Here is a 20523-nt window from a genome sequence, read left to right as displayed (position 1 = left end):
AATTAACACTCATGGATGATGACATTATGTCTGGTCAGAGGCACACTACAAATTTCAGAGCTGTTGATAACTCATATCAAGGCTGTCATATGCCTTGGACAGCATTTATGTGGGCTGTAGAGATGAGAACACTTATGGAGGGTCTTCTTGTGTATCTACTTGTTTTCTGTTCTTACCCTTTACTAAATGATGTGTGTTTTATTACCTGCTCAGTGTTTACAATATTCTCTCCTGGCAAGTAAAATATGCCCATGTCTCTTTGGCTCTGCCCACATTAACTAAAGAGGCAAATCATGGATCCCTTCCCAATTCCTGTGGTATTACCACTGTCTTTAGAGACCTAGCAAATATGTTTTTAAGCTCTTTTTTAGTTTTACTGGGTAGTATGTCTTTAATGGTGTCAGCATGTTTTTCATTATAGAATAGTACTCTAGCAACTTTTAATAGTTACTTTTCTGTACCGTAATAGAAAAACCTTTAACATCGTCCAGAAAAAAATGTATTTCTGACTGAATTAAAAAAAAAAAAAAGAAACAGCAAAAATTAACTATTATGTCCATGGTGACATTAGACCATGGCCTGGTACTTTAAGCTCAGCCACTCTGCCTGGATGCTGCAACCTGGGGTAGCAGCGGGTGGTCCTGCACCACCATTTAGGTTGACCAGCTGACCAGGTCTGCCTGATGACAGCCTGGATGCAGCATTTTCTCCAGAGAAAATCTGCTCCTGGCCTACATGGCCATAATCAAACTTCCAAAATTACGGTTGGCAGGACAGAGGGGGCCTCTTGGTGACAGTGCAATAGGCAGGGCTGTCCATTCTCTGGGAGGTGACTGCTGTAGTTCAGACAGGTCCCCATGGGACGGTCAGGCTCAGATCAGACTGCCTGGAGAGGCTGTGCAGTTCCCTTTCAAGGAAGATTTCATGAGGATAGAGCCCTGAGCTCACAGCTGAGCCTCCCTTGGGGAGGAGGCTGGGCCAAGACCTGGATGTCTAGGTAGAAACACCCCCGCCAAATTAGTTTGTGGGTAAAGGATAACTTAAAGCTCAGATCACTTGCACCTGGGTAACACTCTGTGCTATGGTGGCCTTGGCCTTGGGGCAGGAGGGATGCGCCACTGCTGGGCAGTAGAAGCCCCTCAGATGCCATCTTCAGAGGCTACTGCTTGGGTGGGCCTGTGGGAGGGCTGCTGTGCCCACCCCATGCCACTGGCTGTCCTTGTGTGGCCAGTGATACCGGTTCGGGGGCCTGCGGTGCTGGCATGTGCTGCAGAGCACCTGGCAGAGGGAAGCAATGGGACTAGTGTTCCATTTGTCACGGGGAGGTGGCCGGTATAAACTTGACTCATGTATAGTAGTAGTACATCACCTGCTGAGAAATCCAACTGTCAGATTTGTTGGCATGAATACGAGATCAGCTTCAATCCAATTATATCCAAAGGCCCTTTTCATGGTCATTCACAGAGCTTAATTGCTATAGTTTAATATTACAATTAAAATTAAAAAAGGCCTGGAAGGAGAGCTGAATACTAGGCTCCTGATGGATGATAATTATCAATTTATGTAGATGGATGGAAAACATTTCTAATTAAATTATTCTTGTTACATAATAATAGTGTGATCTGGATAAAATCTTTCTGATTTCACATCTAGAATATTTCTAAGGGCACCAAGTTTGTGCCAGAATTTCAGTTGGCAGGTCAAATTTTCAGTCAGTTTAGCAGCTTATCATAGGTTTATGCAGTGAAGATGTTCAGCAATGATAGAATTATTCAAACGTTGCACAGAGAATAAAATTAAATAAAATAAAACTATGCAGCTAGCATAATCTCTTAGTTCTACGAGCATGGGAAATTCACAGTCTAAATGACAGGGATTCATAGCGTAACTGTCACACATTTTCTTCCTGTATTAATTTCATCTCCATCTGAGGCTTTTTGCAAGACATAAGCCATTAAGCTATTACTTTGAAAACAGGAAAGCTCATTAGCAGCTCTAGGAAGGGAGTGTGATGGGCAAGGAAGGTGCAGGTCATTAGGGTTTGAAAGAGAAGGAAGTGTGAAAGTTTTAAGAATTAACATACAATCTGTCTGTGCTCTGTAAAAATTCAATTTATATACCTCGCATTTCTTTCTCATTAGTGAGGCATGGAATGAATTAAGTAAACAGGCAAATGTAAAGGTCTCAGCTGAAGGTGTCAGGCTGCATTTCAAGAAATGGATTATAGATAATTCTAAGATGACCGCTGGCTTCATGGCCTAATACATGTAGTTGACATGTTGGGTGATGACAGCAGCCTTTCCCAACAAGCCTCATTGGGCATTAATTTTAAGTTTCTAGAGCAACTGTCTGTGACTCCAGCAGGCTATTTTTGAAAGGCATAAAGTCGGAGCTAGATGGCCACTTTCTGTCAGAAGATAATGGGAATTCTGTGTCAAGGCACTTTCTGTGCATACGGAAGACTGTCCCTGAGATTTTCTGCATGCCTGCCCTCTTGAGTATGCACTACATTAGTGCTTACTGTATATATCAAAATTTGGCACTACTGTATCTCTCTAAACATTGCATTAATCCATCTGTCTGTCACCATGGTAACAAGGCTCCCTATTGATGCCTGAAGAAGAGCTAAACCATTAAAACTAAATGTACATAGTTAAAAAAAAATTGAGTAAGCTCACTTGGTGTAGCGCTACAGAGACACAAATAGTTGAAAGTGGGCTAATTAATATTTTCCCTTTTTTTCTATTTCTATTCATAGTTATAGATCTGAAATAAAGCCTATTGCTAAAATGATCCTTAAATCTGATCTTTGCTTCTTCACATTTTCACATCTATTTATTACATACTCTGCTGAATTTAATATTTTAAAATGTGCATTTTTTCCAGAATTTTACGTGTTCTGTGGTAGATATGTGTCCTGGAGGGTAGAAAGATTAAATGAATATCTTAAAGATACCAAGTACAAAGCAGATTAGAAATGTTGCTGAATATTTCACTGCACATGTTCTTTCACCCGCTCGCTTCCATGCTTGTAACATTGCCAAAATATAATCAGTAGACTGCACACATTCATTAGAGGATCAATGTCTAACTGAGCACTGTTAGTTGGACCTGAGATGTTTTGAGAAGCACAATGTTGTGGAAACACTGACATGAAATACTGAACTTCATAAATCATTCTTGGACAACGAATTTCCATTTTTTATTACACTGGCGCCATGCATGCTATTAATGGTAGACTCGAGTCTATAATTCTATTAGGCTATAAAGAGGTCTTTGATTTTAGAGCAGAAATAAACCTTAAAACTAACAGCTGACATCTCATTTCCTTCTGTGTTCATTGGATGGTGCTTTTTGTTCTCTAGAAAAATGCTGTGTATTTTCTTGACCCTTTGCAGAGTTTCTTTTCTAATCTTCTCTGCTTTTCTCACAAGGTTAACACTAATAATGGCTACAAAGTGGATAAAATGAGGGGAACCAGAGAAGGAAACAGGAATACTGCACTTCAGAATGCTTTGCCACATTCACTGAGCTGAAAATATGATTATTCTTTTTCATGTCAGGATTTACAACTCTTTGATATCTGGTTTAAACTATAGCCCTGATCTTATAATAAGCCCTTGGGTCAGGAGGTAGCTCACAAGAGAGTTTTATCAGCCTCATGGAAGGCTGACTGGTTGGAAGGTCAGATGGAGCCATTGCTCTGTCTGCCTGTGCATGTGGGGGTAGAGTTTGTACATATGCATGTATGTTGAGCATATGTATATGAGGCAGATTTTATTAAATCTGAGGTTCTAGTAGGCAAACGTGGATGGTTTCTCCTGTTTCAGGGTATACGAATCTCTGGAGGACCTGGAAGGTCAGCAAAACCTACTTGGTAGAACAAGGAGGTACAGATGCTACCAACCAGCCTAGGGTTTCTGATTCATGGCTGGCATTTAAAATGTTTTCCGCTCAGCAGGAGTCTAGAGGAACTTGCAGGTGTGGAGAAAAGCAAGCAAGCAACCCACCAACCTCCCTCCTCTCCATCTTCAGGTGAAAGAGGGTGATCTCTTGAACTGATAGAAGAAAGTACTTCTATCTGATATGGAGCAGAGGAACAAGAAAGAAGTAACAACTGAAGAGAGTCTTCCTAGTTTTCTCTTTGTCAGAAGATAAAAGATTAAATCTGAACTTCATGAATGCCAGAGTTGTGGCGCGTATTGCCCTGGGTGAACAGAGACATGACAATGTGATCTGACCACAAATGCTTTTGGGGCATTTGGCATGCAGATGGCACTTGGCCATGCAGATCAGGGCCACCTGTGATGTACGTTGTGATCTAATTTGTCTTTGTTCCAAGCAGTACATCACCTCCACCACTGGATCCAGCAGGCCTTCCAAAACAGTGGCAGCCACTAGCACATACTCTCAGTGTTCCTCTCATGAGCCAAGCTTTCGAAGATTTTTAAGGAGATCTTTGTTGATCAATACAATTCATTCTGCTTTCCCAAATGTTAAAACAATGTAGTATGTTCCCCTGATACAATGGATTTCAGATAGTTTATTCTGTAAAGAATCCTACAGTGCAACCAAATGGCATTCCTAGGGATGGAAAGAACTTTGCTTTTTACTTACAAAATCATACATTGCAGTAACTTTTTAATTAAAGTGCAAAAGATTGTGTTAATGTTCAAAATTTAAAAGCCTTACCTATTAAAATTATTCCAATATTTTTAATTTTTTCAAATAGAGTATTTTCAAAAAAAGTATTCTTGTTTTCATTGGTTTTAGAAATAACAAAATTTATCTTTGATTCTTTTTTTTTATACTGATTTTTGCAAGATCTGGACAACGTCCTTTGTCACTCCAGTGAATTCCTTTCTCTCCTGAAAACTTCTGAAAATTTCCTTTTCTTCAAAATGTGCTGTGCTAATAAAAACTTGCTTTGAACCCTCACCTAGCACAAGAAAGTTACTTCCTTGCCAGCTCTATTTCTGTCTTCAAGCAAGGTAGTACCTATGTCCCCTCACTCCAGAGGGAGAAATCTGAGCATCGATGGAGGGCATACTTCTGCACTGTCTATATATTTGGCTGCTATTCATATAAAATGGAGCGTGTTCAACTCTCATTTCAGTTCTCAACCACTCAACAGAGACAAAGCATTTAATGATCAAAGATTTTATTCAAACAGCATAGTTACAGGCCAGCTAGGATTCTTGCTACAGCACTGCTATGATTCCAGCTGTCTTATACCAATGTCCTCTCCCAAAGTTTAATTTTATCCACATACTATGTGAATTGTACTCCATACACACATGGAAGCATCTTAGGTGTATTTCAGATAAATGTTCAATCTGACAGCTGCTGAGGATATCCGTCAGGCGCTTGCTGGACTCCAGGATCTATGTGGTCTGCTCCCACCTGGAAGAGAAGCCTCTGCTTTCACAGTATCTCCCAATACCGCAAACGACATGTTCCAGGCAGGTGCCATTTTTCAAAGAAATACAGAACTGAAGATCTCCTTTCTGCTCTCCTTCCTGACCATGCGTGATAACAAAAAGCTGTGAGCCACACCAGGGATTCAAGAGATCATTGGTTATCCCATATATACATCACTGAAAAAAACCTGTTTCCTGCACTTGGTGATAAAGCCATGGGAAATTGCTGAATCACCTTGTTCTCTTTCACCTTCTCTACTAAAACTGAGGAAGATGTGGGCAAGATGCCTGCATGTAGCCGTACGAAGTTCTTGATCCACTTGCTGCCCAGAGCAGGCTGCCAAGCTGTGACAGACAAGTGCTATTAAGGAGGCAGTGGGTCTTGATGGAGATGGGAGATGCATCTTACCCACTAGCAAGGTCACAGTGGTTTATTACTGGAATGACAGGTTCTTCAAAAGCTGTTCAGGCACCTTCTGACTTTCACCCCTGTTAAAACTTCATCCACGGAGGAGCCACATACTCTGTCAGCCTATCAAGCAACAGAACCAGCCCAAGCAGCTTCCAGCCTGAGCATCTCTTATTCATGGTGGCCAAATCCAGCGCGTCTCCACTGAAGTGCTCTGCATAGCAACACTAGATGAAGCCTTAACATGTAAGCACTTGGTTTTATTTAATTTGAGGGATTAATTATGACAAACTCTTCCAGTTACAAGAAATATTTTTGCATACAGATCTAGATGTATTTTACAGCATGTTTTTATTTAAAGTTTTCTGCTTGCCATCTGTTTTAAGGGCTTGGAAGGCAAGTTATTTCCTTCCCTCAGCTCCACAGCTGGCCTTCTGGAGAGGGATGGTGGGAAATGTGGGCTGTTTCTGTCTGGAGGGGATATGGGGCAGGCAGCAAAGCAACAAGATACTGTCAATCTGCCTGAGAGAGCTTGGGGTTTGTTCTTGTGTGAGCCTTCATTGCACCTCACCACTGACCTTTGCAAAGAGCATTCCTCTGCCTGCCAACTTCTCAGGGGCAGGGGAGTAACTGAGCTTACAAGGTGTTAAGAAGATGGATAGTAGTATCCTTTGGGTGGGTTGGTGGAGAAGAGACATGAACAGGTGCTTTTCATGACTTTGGAAGGAGGTGGGAAAAGGAAGTGGGAGGACTGGTTTTTTCTGGTCTTTTTGTATAAAGAGGAAACTCTTGCTTTTGTCTACTTTGAGGAGGTGTGGAGGAAGGAAGGAAATCAGTGCTTTTTTTTGGTCGTGTATGGAGAGAAAAATTCTGCCCTGTGAGTACTGGTTGGAATGAACATTCATTAAAGTAGTGCCTTTCTCACCCCGCAGACCCAGGTGGTGCTTGTGAGGCTGTGCTGTTGCCAACACACATTTGCCGGCCATCCCAGGGCTCAGGATTGCTTGGAGGCAGCAGCAGTGCTGAGATGGATATAGAGAAACATAATCTTACAGGGCTAATCCACACTGAAGGGTTCCTCAAACCCCTCATAAAGAGATTGTGTGACATGCATCTGGTCGTAGGGATTCTCACAGAATGTGGGAAATTGGCATCCCCTGTATCCTGGCAGTCTGTGTGGTCAGCAAGCTGAGTGCACCGTCCCTCCCAATGCTGCATGTGTGCAGCTTGGCTAGGTATGGACATGTCATCCAAGATTAAAAAGTTGTGCCTGAAATAAACACAGGTTCTCTGGCTTTGCAGAAGCCATGATTTTGCAGAGGTGGGAAGAGTGCCAGCTACCCACTCTGGAAGAGTGGAGAGGTGACAATGACTGATATGTTTTCCCTTACTGTAGTTGTAAGAACTGTGTAGACACAAGCCTGTGGGAATGAGAATTCTGTCTTTTGTTCCCTGCAGTGGGGAAGTCCACACTGCGAAAAGAGCTGACAGTATTTTCAGTGTTGCTGAAGAAGATTATATGGGAATATAGGCTGTAGAGAGTGGCTTTGAAGATCTTGACCGTAAATAGACCACCTTGAATTTCTTGAAGCTAATCTGAACCAGATGCCTCCCGAATATGCATGGATGCCCAGAATACTAGTTAGTGCTGAATAGCAAGTGCTAACTCTGAGACAGGCATCTCACATGTGGCTTCCTGTGGCCAAGAATTCTTGATTATCTACTGCTTGTCCCAGATACAGACCATAATGTAGTGCGACAAGGAATGTAGTCTCCGAGATGCAAAGCTTCCTAAATTATGAAGTATTGGTTATTGCAGAAAAATTGGTCCTTGGAAAAAAAAGCGGTTTTATGTAAGTCTAGAAATTTCTGCAAGGTGTCGAGACATTTTACTTGGCCCAGGCAGGCTCAGGAGAGGTCTGAGATGATGTCATGATTTCTTGAGCTGTGCACAAGGAGCAGGTACAGTGGCAGCTGCAGAAAGCAAAATAATGGTAGGTGAGGTGTGCCTGCAGCATAGGCTATGCAAAGGTTACCGATGTGTGCTAGGCTTATTCTGAGCAACATGTTGTGGTTAGGTATTGTGGTTAAAGCAGACAATTGCTGAGCGTTGTGCATAGTGCATAGCAGACAGGGCTGTGGTACGCAGATAAAAAAAGCATGGGATGGATTTTACACTAAAATATGCTTCTCTGAGTGTGAAGAAAGGATGAAGTTGGTCTGCTAGGGAAGTCCTAGCTTTGACCTGCCTGCTGAAAGCTGGTCTGCACCAGTTGGCCTGGATGAGAATCACAAAAAATGGAAATTAAATTGCGTTCTCATAAATCCCCGTGAGCTGCCTCTTCATGCCACCAGTAATTTGCTTTTTGCTAGCATTACTCTGTGGAGGAATACTTCCTAGTTGCAGTTATCTTCAGAAGTGGAAAAATGCAAGGTTTTAAGGATGGTTTCCCCTTACAAGATGTTCCTTATCAGTGAGGTGTCCCTAAAAATCCACCTGCAGTTTCTCTCATGGGCAACGAGCACCAGACTTTTCCCCTCTTGATGTCCTCTGTCCCTGCTCCTCAGCTCTGAGCAGCCACCTCAGCCATGAACTTTACCAAGTATTTAGCATCTCTGAGGCACCCAGGGCTGATGCTGTTTGCATGAAGAACTCAAGGCTCCTTACTGTGGGTATTTGGAGACTTCCTCCTTCTACATGTAACCCCACTTTGCAAATTTCCACACAAATATTTATGGTTTACCTCAAAGCTAAAAGGGTAGCCTACTTACTAGTAACTGAAGCTCTTCAAGTTTGAATATTCCCACAAGCATTCCCCTTGAGCTCTCTTTCCTTCTGATATTTGCTGGTCACTTGGGGCTGTGTAGCCGAGAGGCAACTGAATTAGGATGGTCCACTTCATGCGCTCTGAGCTGGAGGGAAGGCAGGCTGAGTGCACCCTGCAACGGTCAAAGGGAAAAGGTTTCTCCAGTGTCTGCTTACACACACCTGTGGTGAAAATAAGTATGTGGATTTCACACTGCGAGGAACTCTGGTTACTGGTAAACAGTTCTGCTATCTTTACATCAAGTCTGAGTTTAAATTGCTCTCCCAGCATTTCATTCTGAAGCTGATTTTTTTTCTGTTATATTCCTGCTAGTATTCTATACCTACACTCCTTTTAATCAAATAAAACATACCAATTCATAATGCCTCCAAGACTAATCTTTGCATATTATTTATTGCATGAATAATTTTCTTTAGCATTCTGAATCGTTTTTCTGCATTTGCTGGTTACAGTTTTATTAGTTTAAGATGTGATTATACTGCAGACTGCCATTTGCTCGTCAGAATTCATTTCTATGAATGTTAGTAGATTAGTATAAACTAATTCTACAAAAATTAAGATTTATAAACTCATTCTCTTATTTTGGTTTAAAAAGCATATGTTCTATATCTCAGAATGTTGGCCAAAACCTTTTCTTAACCATACAAATAATTTTTTATCTTTTCTTCGAAGAAGTTCTTGAATTTTTTGAGGAATAATTGTTAGTTAAAATAAATAATGGCTAATAATCTTAAGGAAAAAACTAGAAATATGTCTTATGAGGCCCACTTGGGCATACTTGAAGAAAACATATTTCTGAGAATGGTTAAAAGTAAGCCATTACATTGATTGCAATATGAAATATGCATTTATTAAGTTAAAATCACATTTCCATCAGAACATGTTTCATCAACTAGTAGTAGAAGTAACTGCTAAAACTCTGGTGCCATAAACACACATCTAGTTAGGCACAAGCTTCTGAGCAAAGCAAAGCAAAGCCCATCCATTTAAGTGTTTGTAGAAATAAGGGAATGATAACTATAGTAAATAAGTGAACAAAAATAGCAGAAAAAATATTTTTGTTTTATGCATCTGACCACACTTTTGTATGATCAGTATCACATTTCTGTTGATTGTCAGACTTCCTTTCTCTACCACAGTGTTTTCAGCCATATGACTCATGAGTCATATCTAGTCCTTTGTATACAGAGCTCATTGAATATTCCAATTCTACAGAGTATAAATTATAAAGTAAATTAAATAATTTTTTTTATCCTGTTTGCTGGGGGGAGAAGGAAGGGAACCCAGGCTCTCCAAATCTGAAATTAATTCAGCCCTTGCAGTGTGAATCTGTCATGGCTTATTGTCCTGAAAACAATAGCTCTGAGAGGTATAAAATGACCTGTTCTCCCTTATTCTTTTTGCTTATTGTTTTATGGTAGAAAGGTAGGAAAGAGGGGTGGGTATGAAACCCAAGACCAACACTGCTGTTTTCTGAAGGAAAGTATATGCAGTGAGGGAGGGCAGATCTAGAAGAGACACAGAAACAAGGCAGGGAAAGAAAAGAAAGGAACAAGAGAAAAGCAATGAATCTTCCCCATTAATGATGCTGAATTGTGACAATGAAGCATTAAAGAGATTTTCAAAAGCAGTTAGTTCCATTTTGGAATGGCCTAGTTAAGTGTTTAATGATGCAGATAGCCCCCCTCTGGGATTTACAGAAGTCTCTAATTGCATAAATTCCTCCAGGAAAAGTATTTTGTATTTTGTGTTAATCCATATAAACACACATCATGGATGTGTTCCACTGACAGCAATGGATGGTTCTGCTGTAAATGCTCAGAGCGTATAGTCCTAAACAGTGAAACAGCCCACAACTATAATTATAAAGAAAGCTTTTGTCAAAATGAACACCATGCTCCTGCACGAGCTGGAAGGAATCACTTTCTTGCACTCCACTGCAGAGCACAAGTTCTGACTTTCCCCCAGTACCGTAAGCGGCTGTTTGCTGAGGCAGCGGAGAAGAGAAAGGAAGAGGCAGCCAGGAAACACACACAGAGGAGGGCAAAAAAGGTTGTGTGTAAGATAAATGGGAGCATATTTGTGGTTATTCTTTTGTCAACCAGGACTCCCGTCCCTTCTATAGCCCCAAGTAGGAAACAGGAGGAAAAAAGAAACACCTGTACAAGGAATATTCTTTTACACAGCAGATATTAAAGAACTCCATCTCAAAACATTTTTACTATTTTAATCGGTTAATTAAAATAATTGCAGTTGACAGCATTCCTTTAATTACATAACCATTTGTAGGTGTGTATTTTATTATTTTTGTTTTGTTTCCTATGGGAACAGACTTAGCAACTGTTTAAAGTGTCAGTCAGACTTAACTTCTCTCCCCATAGGAAGACTTTGGAACTTGCTTGGCTGAATAGGAAAGAGAGTAGAAGTTTCAAGTACAATAAATTCTTAAAGGTTTCCTGAAAATCAAGGGAAGGCAAATCAATGCCAACGCTGTGGAAAGGACTTGGTCATTATGTACTGTCATCCTGACCAAGTCATAATGAGATGACCTGAATTTATCTAACACCACTACCAGAGGCAAAGGTCCTGCTCTCCGATCCTTTCCTGTCTTTAAGCTGTGTGTTGGCTCCTCTCATTTTTTGCCAGCTCTTGCACCTATGGGATGCCTCCATGAGCACATCTGATTGAGCCTGAAGTTCAGTGGCAGCCTAGACCAAGCTAACTGCTGTCGGTAGTCCTGTCTCTGCCCCTTTATTTCATATATATTTGAACATATATATTTATAAGGAGGAAAACTTTCCTCTTTCACTTCTCTTTTCCTGGGCAATGTGTTCCTGCCCTTCCATTGTACCAGTACTGGATGCTTTGTCATGTCCTTTGCTGAGTCATTTCAGCATGATAAAGTGGCACAAAATTAACTCGGTGAAAAAAAAAAGTGAATAGTTTTCTATTTCAGCTGATACTTTTGTACCAAGACAGCTCAGCAAAATATCCAAAAAGCAGTGTAGAAACTGCAAGGGAGACTGTGGAAAGGTCTGAGCAGAGGGAAGGACAGGACAACTGCCACTCCTCACTGCTAGTTTAGGAGCAGGGAAAAGTGGAGAGAGGGAGGCCTCCCTCCCTTGGTGCTAGCGAGCTGCTAGCTCTGCTCAGCCACTCACCCATCTTACGTCATTTCACTTTTGGTCATTTGGTGGCAGCCAGCTGGCCCCTGGTCAGCATCTGTGGAGCTCCCAGTTAGTGACAGTATATGATTCTCTTGTCACAGGGGGGGGAGTGTAATGCAGACCATGGGGGAGAAGCAAGGTTGTTATGATGGGGAAAGGAAACCCAGCTCCATTTCATCCACTGCTCACACAGATGCTTGTTTTAAAGCTAATTGTGCTGAACACAAAAATGTGGCCTGGCTCAATAGTAAGGAGTTTAGCAACAAAGACACTTAAAAATTGGAAAGCTGATGTGTGTGACGAGTACAGATGGGTATGACCCATGATTGTATGTTTATTTCTCTGAAGTACTAAGTTCATTTCCTGTATGTATTGTGAAAAGGAAAAAAAGAAAAAAAAAAAGTGGTTTTAAAGAGGAAGTTTACTGAACAAAAAATACCGGTTTGGTGAACTGGGGTTAGGATAAAGCTGTATGATCTGTGTTAACGAAGAATCAGTAGCGTGGATGCCTGACCTTCACTGAAGTGTACAGAAATTTCTGTATAGTACTGACTGATGCAATGACGCTGTTCTGCATCAAGCAATGATGAATGCAAGGTTCTTCACAGGGAAGCAAAATATCAAACAAACTGTAACTCACTCCACTGTTTGAACAGTGTACTTTACTAATACATGATGTAAGACTGAGGAAAATTATTTCCTGGCTCCAGTGAGGGAATGTTTGATTTGCTCCAAGGCTGATAACACTGGAAAATTTGGATTTTTTTCCTCATGTAACTGTACTTTCCTGGCCCTTCCTTTTGGTTGGCTTGTGTTCTGTGTCAGCTTCCCAGAATGAATGACTTTTTTATTTCCTTCACTCGAATTAAGCAAGAAAAAATGTTAAATATGGTTAAAATACCACACTGATGACCTTGCACAATGCTCGTTTTTATTTTTTCAGTTTAAATTGTAAGATTTTGAGGCGGTCTCCCTTAAGTTTGGAAGCATTAATCATTAATCAGGGAAGCATGGACAGTTCTGAAAACTTCTGGATTTTGGTTACATTTTTAAGGAGAATTTGCATTTTATTCTACTGGAATAAATTAAAATATCCATAGATTCTAACTTCTATCCAAAGCAATGAAGCTATATGGTAAGAAGCCAAAGTTAGAAGATGAAAAACTACAAAAATATTCCAGACTCTATATGATTAAGCCATTTCAGATTTTTAAATTATAAACAACTGTGTTTTTGTAATGCTTCTAAACAGAGAAAAAGCCACCTTGATCAAGAGATATGGTTTTAACATGCAGTGGATAAACGTAAATAAAAAATTGATTCTGATCGCCAGAGCTTGCTTGCCATGAAAAAGCTTTCTTAGGTCCTCTTGCCTGCTTTACTTACCTACTGCAGAGTAGTATATGTTACACTTTGTTGGAAGGCTGTACAATAAATGACTATTCATCTCTGTTCTTCAAAAGCAAGACTTAAGAGACACTTAAAAGCTTTTTGGACCTGCTTAACTTGATCACGTTGTAATGAAAACCTTGCTTTATTTTTTTGATTCCTTAGAGTGGTTCTGATTTGCATTCTCACTCTCTCTTCCTGCCAACATTTAAGAAATTTAATATTCCTAGTTTACCCGAAACTTTTTTTGAGGAAATTAAGTATTTTCACAAAATGAATAGTTGATATTGATAAGACTTTAAAATGATGGCTCACTGTCCAAGCAGTGGTACAGGGAGAGGTAACTTCTGAAAAACAGCTGAGAAAATGAGAAAAATCTTTGGTCAGGAAAACAGGTATATTGTAGAAAACTCTTAGCATTACGCACTCTTGACATTGTCAACTGGCATGTATGATGTACTGTGTGTAGTATTCAGCAAGTCTGGATCCACAAGGCTACATTCAGCATCTCACATGACAATGGTATTATCAATACATTGTTCGAATTCTTTTAAATTTATTTTTCAAAATTAATTGTGAAAGATGTGGAAAATGTGCCTAGAAAATGTGTCCACTGCAGTGCCTAACTTTCTTTCCACCTGTAAGAATATCAGAAGATCCTTCAGTTCAGTACCTGTCACTTCATCCCCCTTTTTTGGTTGGAAGTAAAAAGCAATTGGTTTTGGCAGTGTAGGATGTGTAGAATACAGATATCTTATGTCCAAAATGCTAGTTCGCTAGTTTGTGTTTCTTTAATCACTTAAATACTTTGTCCTGACAATGCTTCCAGCATAGTCAAGCAGATTCTGCCATGAAACATGGCAACAGATGTTCTATATGTGTAAGGTGACATGTCATCTCAGCAAATTAGCTTCCCTGTTGTTTTAAGACTTGCCCTTACGACACCTCTACACTGCAGGCAGGGCAAGAAGTAGCAACTGTCAGTGGCAATAGCTCTTTTATTAGTCTTTTCCTAACAAAGATAATCTGTCTTTTTTTTAAAGCGAGTAATATTGCTGCAACATATTTATTTATTGCATGAGATCAACCTGAGTCACAAATAAGAGATCGGAAGAACACATACTGTAACACATGATCCTACAAAGTTTTATGAGGAGAGAACATTTGTCCTACTGTATTTAAGATTTAATCTATTCAGTGCTTCAAACCAATTTTCATTAATGTTGTGAATAAACGATAACAAATGCTTTCAAGAATAACATTGAATTTTATGAAATATTATCTGTATACAGTCCTTTTTCAAATTTTTTTAAGAAAGAACTTCAAAGAGGTGTTGATAGTGTGTTCATAGTGTTTGCAAAAGGACATAAAAAATACTGTACATTCCAATGCAATACTGGTACTGATTAGGGACTAGAACAGGCTATTATGTGAAAAGTACAATGTGTGGCACTGGATGATCCTGTTAGAATCAAAGCAGATTCACTATTGAAAGTAAAAGTGTGTTTGTTCTCTTAGTTTGACTTTTAGAACTATTTTTCCAGGCACTCCTTAAATTCCTTTATGTATTTCTCTCAATTAATGCGGCTGAAGTTCACTTTCCAGCCATAACATCTTAAAACCCAAGGGGAAGACTGTGGAATGAGACAGCAGCTTGAAAGAGGTGCTGGTATTGTTTACAAATGTTTTGCTTCTGAAGAGTATTTCTGAAATTAGCCTGAGTGCTACCTGTGAGGATAAGCCAACAATGACATTTTTACATAAACTGTTTGCTCTGTTTGTGAATGTCTGAAATATTTCATAATCTCAAGAGATAATAGTGCCATTTGACATCATACAGTGATTAATATTGTCAAAGCACTGAAGACAGATCTGCAGCAATATGCTAATAAAAAACTGATGAAGACTAAAAATGCTTGTCAGTGAACCACAACATTTCTGTCAGCAGCCTTCTGGTGGCATATATTGATGCTGTATTCACGAAGATAGAAAAGTTATTAGCTGTTTATAAAGAACATTTCAAAGAATAAAAAATGCTGTGATATCTAAGTTACAAGATTGCAGGCAAACTATTGACAACAAGCACTACAGCAGGAGGAGGAGATGGGAAGGAATAATGCAGCAGCATCTGTTGCATATGGGGAAAATGGATGCCAATGCATTTGTACAAGAGATTCTATCAGAAACTGTTTTTAACTCCTGCTGCCCACTTGCCAAAGGACTACTCCTTTACATCTTGCAGAGGGAGACACCCCTCCATATTTTTCCAATGTGGCATTAAATTTCCAAAATTATTCTTCTGTATCAATAAAATGGATGATAGACTCATGGGGAGAGTGTCTACCAGGCTACTTTATGATTTGTTTACCAAAGTAATTAATTTCCTCCAAGGAATGGAGAATATCCAGTGCTGGTCAATCTGTTCCATGGTTCCTTTGTTATCAGGCACTGTTTATGGATAAAAAAATTAGCTTATCATATTAAAGGGGTAAATATTTAATTCCAAAATTAGTAACAGAATTATGAAAACAGAAAACACATTGCCTATGTACTAGAACTCAGCTGCATCCTCATGCTGTGTTATTGGTGTCTCTCCTAGGACCACATTCAACCATGAAAGATGCAGGTCGACTGTAATATATCTTAACTTTTTCCAGAAATTTGTTCAGTTTGCTTTGGATTTTTTTGAACTGAGGGTTGATTCCTACTGCATGTTCCAAGGTAGTCCATTCTCTGCAGATTACATAGCTCTGCTAGGAAGTTGCAAACCTTTGTAAAAGATGCATCAAAGTGAAACACTTGTTCGCACTGTGTGTGCCTGCTTATCTCCAGCAGTTCATAGAATCACAGAATCATTTAGGTTGGAAAAGACCTTTGAGATCATCAAGTTCAACCGCTAACGTAGCACTGCCAAGTCCACCACTAAACCATGTTCCTAAGTACCATATCTATATGTCTTTTAAATACCTCCAGGGATGGTGACTCAACCGTTTCCCTGGGCAGCCCGTTCCAACATTTGACAACTCTTTCAATGAAGAAGTTTTCCCTAATATCTAACCTAAACCTCTGCTGGTGTAACTTGAGGCCATTTCCTCTTGTCCTGTGCTTTGTTACTGGGGAGAGGAGACTGAGATCCACCTCACTACAACCTCCTTTCAAATAGTCATAGAGAGGGGTAAGGTTCCCCCTGAGCCTGCCTTTCTGCAGGGTAAGCAACCCCAGTTCCCTCAGCTGCTCCTCATGAGACTCACGCTCTCCTCAAACTACAGCCCGCGGGGTGGATACGGCCCCCCAGGGTCCTCAATCCGGCCCCCCGTATTTACAGACACCCCCACCGGGGGCTGGGCGGGAACCAAGCAGCCGCAGATGACTGCCTGCCACTGCACCTGCGCGCCGGCCCCCTGGTTAAAAAGTTTGAGGACCCCTTGTCTAGAGCCTTCACCAGCCTTGTTGCTCTCCGGTGGATGGGCCTGCAGAACATGCTAGGTGGAAACAACAGCAAGCAGCTTTGATTGCGGTTCTGCCTTAGCGGTGGGAAGCCTCCCTCCCTGGGCTTGCTGCAGGGGACCCTGCCACCAGTGCCACTGCACACCAGGGCTGCGCTGTGCAAGAAGGTCTCAGTGCAGGACTGTGCTTCTGGAAAAGCATTTCCTTCGTGGCTCATACCTTTCTGGGATGGCCTTGTTAAGCCAGGACAGAGCAAGGGTCTGTACGAACATGTCATCCTTGGTGTACAAGCCCGTTTCTTCCAGCCAGTGTAACGGAGTATGCGGGCGCTGCTCCTGAAGCCGTGAAACATTTGCATATGCGAACAGCAGCAGGGAGAGCCGCCCGCCGGCCCACCGCACCGGGCGTGCGGTGGTTGGGACAGACCAGCCTCAGGTTGTGCTGCGACCAGGACGCCGGGGCGGGGCAGCGCAGCGCGGCCCTCAGGCCCGACAGGAACCCCAGCCCAGCCATCGCCCCCAGCCGCACCCATCGCCTTCAGTCGCAGCCTCGCCCGGCCCGCGGGGCAGGCGGAGGGAAGGCGGGGCGGCCTCGGGGGAGCGGGGCACAGACCGGCCGGGCGGAGTCGCCTCACGCCGCGCACGAGCCCGCAACCGCCCCTCAGCGCCCGCCGGGGCAGCCTCCCCTCGCGGCGGGGCCCGCCACCGCTCCCGCACTGCCCCGCGGGCCCGGCCCGCCCCCTCCCGCCGGGACGGCCGCAAGGCATGCCGGGGCTTGTAGTCCCCCGCCGCCGCCCTCCGCCTCCGGGGCCGCTTCGCTGGAGCGCGGCAGCGAAACTACAACTCCCGGCGGGCGGAGGGGCGTGCCCCGAGCGCCCGTGTCTGAGCCCGCACGGGGCGGGAGGCCGGTCCCGCTGGGTCGGGCCGTGTGGGCGGGGCTTCTCCTTCGCCGCCGCTCTCCCGCCCAACTCGTTCGCTTTCGGCCCGGCAGCTGGAGCGGGGGAGGACGGGGCCGCCGCCGCCCGGGGCTGACGGCGGACGTCGCTGGCGGCTCGTGCCTGTGTGCGCGCGTGCCGGGGGCGGCGCGCGGTCGGTTGCGCGGGCCGGGGGCGGCGAGGGCTGAGCGGGCGGGGAGGCGGCGGGAGCGGGGCGGCAGCGCAGGCACCCGCCGCCCGGGTCGCTCCCCTGCGCCTCCAGCGCGCCCGGCGGGCGGCCGCCTGCGGAGGCGGCGATGGAGAAGAGTTAGCGCTGCCGCCGCGCTCCCGCGGCCGGGGAGTGGGCTGGGCCGGGCCGGGCCGGCGGCGCGGCGTCCCCGCCGGGGCTGGTGCGGGGTACCTGCCCGCCCTCTCGCCGGGAAGCGACTGACCGACCGACCGCGGCGGGGGGTGCGCGCCTGTGTGGTCCTGTCCCTCGCCGCCTTCCCCCGCTTCTCCCGCGGGCGGCCGCCGCTGCGGCGGTTACCGCCTCCCCCTGAAGATGAATAGGTGGCAGCTGCTGCTTCTGGGTCTGGCTGCCGGGGAGAAACCTGGATAGAGGCACTAAAACAAGGGGGCGGGGGGGGAAAGAAAGTCGCCGCTCTGCGGCTCGGGGAGGGGAAGCCGGGCATTTCTCTCACCTTGTTCCGAGCAAAAGCCCAGCGAAACTAGGGACGCGGGCGGGAAGCCGCTCCCCCGCGCCGGGAGGAGGGGGCAGGATGCAGTGGGGACTCGGCACCGCCGCGGGCCGTGGGCGAGAGACTGCGCCGCGACGGCCCTGAGGGCGGGCGGCGAGGATGGTGAAGGCAGGGACAAGTCCCGGCAGCGATCTCCCGGCGGCGGCGGAGCTCCCCTCTCCTCTCCCTTACCCACCTCCCTTCCGCACGGCCGCCCTCCCCGCGGGGCTGGGGAGCATGAGGCGCCGGCGGGGACCTGTTGTGTAGGGGGAGGCGGGGGTTAAGCGCGGCGGCGGCGCCGCCCGGGGCGTGAGGCGGGGGAGCGGTTCGGCGGGAGGGAGGATGAGGACCTGCTCCCGCAGCGCTGGTGTCTGTCGGCGATCGGCCCTGCCCCGCGCTGCCTCGGGGGAAGCCTCTTCGGTGGAGTCGTGACGGGGGACAGGGGTCGGCGGGGAGCCCTGCGCCCCGGGTCTGCGCGCGGCGGCGGCCGCTTCCCGCTGAACTGCGGCTTCAGGAAGAAGAGAGCTCGAAGTGTTTCTCGGAAGCTGGAGTTGCAGCCTGGTTTCTTGCTTTTTTTTTTCTTGCCTTTTTTTTCTTTTCTTTTTTTTCTCCCCCTTAACGTTTTGTTACGCGTGTCTCTTGAGGGGACGTCTTAGGTCATTTTTATGGTCATTTTTAGCAGTGAAATCTGCTGCGCAAAGGAGGATTATAACAAATCTCTATGAATGATAGACTCGATTGCTAAACCTTGCCTTGACCAACCTCCTGACCCTCGGAGAGATCTCTCAGGGTGTGTGTGGGAAGGAAAAAAAAAATCCTCCCATTTGAAAATAAACTTGACAAAAAAGACTAATCTTTTTTGGACAGCCTAATTGCTTTATAATTACTTTTTTTTTCTTGTTTTGTGATATGTTGTTTTAAAAAGGATTTACCTACATGGTTGTTTTGTAACTGGTGGAGGAAGGAAGGATCCCTCTGAAGCATTTCTGATGTGACAGCTTTGGTTTCCGAAGAGTTAACTGGTGTTTGCATGATACACCTATTGCTTGTCTGGTAGCAGACTTTTCATCTTTTTATTTGCTTTTTTTTTAATTAACTGGGGCTGGTGGAGAGGGTTATCTTGGTCAGAAGAATATTTGCACGTATCTCTCTCTCTCCTGTATACATTTTTGGTGGGGTTCTCCCCACATTTTACTCTCTCTTGATGACTCCTGGAGGTGGTAGTGGGCCCATGAAAGACTGTGAATACAGTCAGATCAGCACACACAGCTCTTCGTCTCCCATGGAGTCTCCCCATAAGAAAAAGAAATCAGCTCCCAAGAGAAAATGGGAGGTTTTTCCTGGAAGAAACAAATTCTTCTGCAATGGGAGGATCATGATGGCTCGACAGACTGGAGTCTTCTACCTGACGCTTGTTCTCATCTTGGTCACCAGTGGACTCTTCTTTGCGTTTGAGTAAGTGACGTTAAACTCTTCATATTTTCCTTCACTTTCTCTAGTTACTTATTTTCTGTCTGAAAGCAAACTAAACATGGTTATCCAAATGTGATGGAGAATGCTGACTGAATTCAGCTAATGTCGGTTTATATGATTGAAAATGTGATCGGATAAGATGCTGAGGGACACTCAATCCTGTTATGGTTATTGTACTTTGTGGAAAACTGATACTTGAAGATTAAGGTTGTAGTGCTTTTATACTGCAGGTTTCCAGCTCTTGCTGATGTTGAAAGAGGAGTGTGAAATAGCAGGTTTGGGATGGTCAGGAAATGATGTAGCTTCTTGTCTGTCAGTTACTCTGCTGAGAATCAAAACCGGCAGGTGCAAAAATACTGACCCTTTGTCGCAGAACCAAATGGAAGAAAAGCAGTATCTGTCATTAGTTTATGATTATGAATTAGGCTGGCTTTTTTTTTTTCTCTTGAAGTCATTTAATAGCTTGTAGATGAGAATTCCAAGTTAAGAGAGAAAGAAAAAAAAGCTGTACAATTTTGCATGTACCTAGCTTTCCACCACTAGGTAACAGCATTACTTTGTGATGATAACTTGTATGTGAGTTTGGTCTTAGTTTAAGCTGTGTTTGTTTTGGATGTTTGGATTTTTTCTAAGCAAGCTTCTGGTGTCCTCCTAGGGCTATTATTCTCTTGGCCTGAATCTTCAGGACTGCTTTACATCTATATGAAGTGAACATACAGTGACAGCAAATCAAATATACT

At 43.8% G+C, this 20523-nt stretch overlaps 2 protein-coding genes across 7 annotated transcripts in view; one reads left to right on the top strand and one right to left on the bottom strand.

Moving 5' to 3' along the window:
• Positions 1–4904: 4904 nt before the first annotated feature.
• On the bottom strand, positions 4905–18441 carry LOC119149774. Of its 3 annotated transcripts, XM_037391457.1 has the most exons (3): positions 16880–17537; positions 8602–8818; positions 4905–7803 (listed from the first exon to the last, which is right to left on the bottom strand). In XM_037391457.1, exons 1-3 carry the CDS (start codon positions 17424–17426, stop codon positions 7719–7721), a joined length of 849 nt encoding a protein of 282 aa, XP_037247354.1. In that variant the 5' UTR covers positions 17427–17537; the 3' UTR covers positions 4905–7718. The 3 variants fall into 3 exon arrangements, 1 of the variants encoding a protein (XP_037247354.1); XR_005104861.1 differs by having other exon boundaries at positions 4905–8818; positions 16880–18441; XR_005104862.1 differs by lacking the exons at positions 4905–7803; positions 8602–8818 and adding an exon at positions 12598–15661 and having other exon boundaries at positions 16880–18441.
• Positions 18442–18609: 168 nt separating this feature from the next.
• The window catches only part of ZDHHC14 (zinc finger DHHC-type palmitoyltransferase 14), a 112665-nt gene continuing 110751 nt past the window's right edge, over positions 18610–20523 (top strand). For 2 of the 4 annotated variants that reach the window (XM_037391454.1, XM_037391455.1), the window contains exon 1: positions 18613–19765. In XM_037391454.1, the coding sequence (XP_037247351.1) occupies positions 19515–19765 (251 nt within the window). In that variant the 5' untranslated portion in view covers positions 18613–19514. Of the gene's footprint in view, positions 19766–20523 lie in introns of all 4 variants that reach the window. The other 2 variants (XM_037391453.1, XM_037391456.1) reach the window with 2 other exon arrangements.

The sequence above is a fragment of the Falco rusticolus genome, chromosome 6, assembly GCF_015220075.1.
Source record: "Falco rusticolus isolate bFalRus1 chromosome 6, bFalRus1.pri, whole genome shotgun sequence".
NCBI lineage: Eukaryota > Metazoa > Chordata > Aves > Falconiformes > Falconidae > Falco > Falco rusticolus.
Note: the sequence above shows the minus strand (reverse complement) of the source record. Positions and strands in the feature narration are given on the sequence as shown.

Bases quoted from the DNA above. Each gene is read 5' to 3' on its own strand.
- LOC119149774 (XM_037391457.1), bottom strand. From the start codon at position 17,426: ATGCCTTGCGGCCGTCCCGGCGGGAGGGGGCGGGCCGGGCCCGCGGGG. The intron at 8,819-16,879 runs GTATGAGCCACG...TTTTCACCACAG, and splicing joins AACAAGGCCATCCCAGAAAG to GTGTGTGTAAGCAGACACTG. The intron at 7,804-8,601 runs GTAAGTAGGCTA...TGCTTTCTGCAG, and splicing joins TTGAAGAGCTTCAGTTACTA to CTGCCACTGTACCTGCTCCT.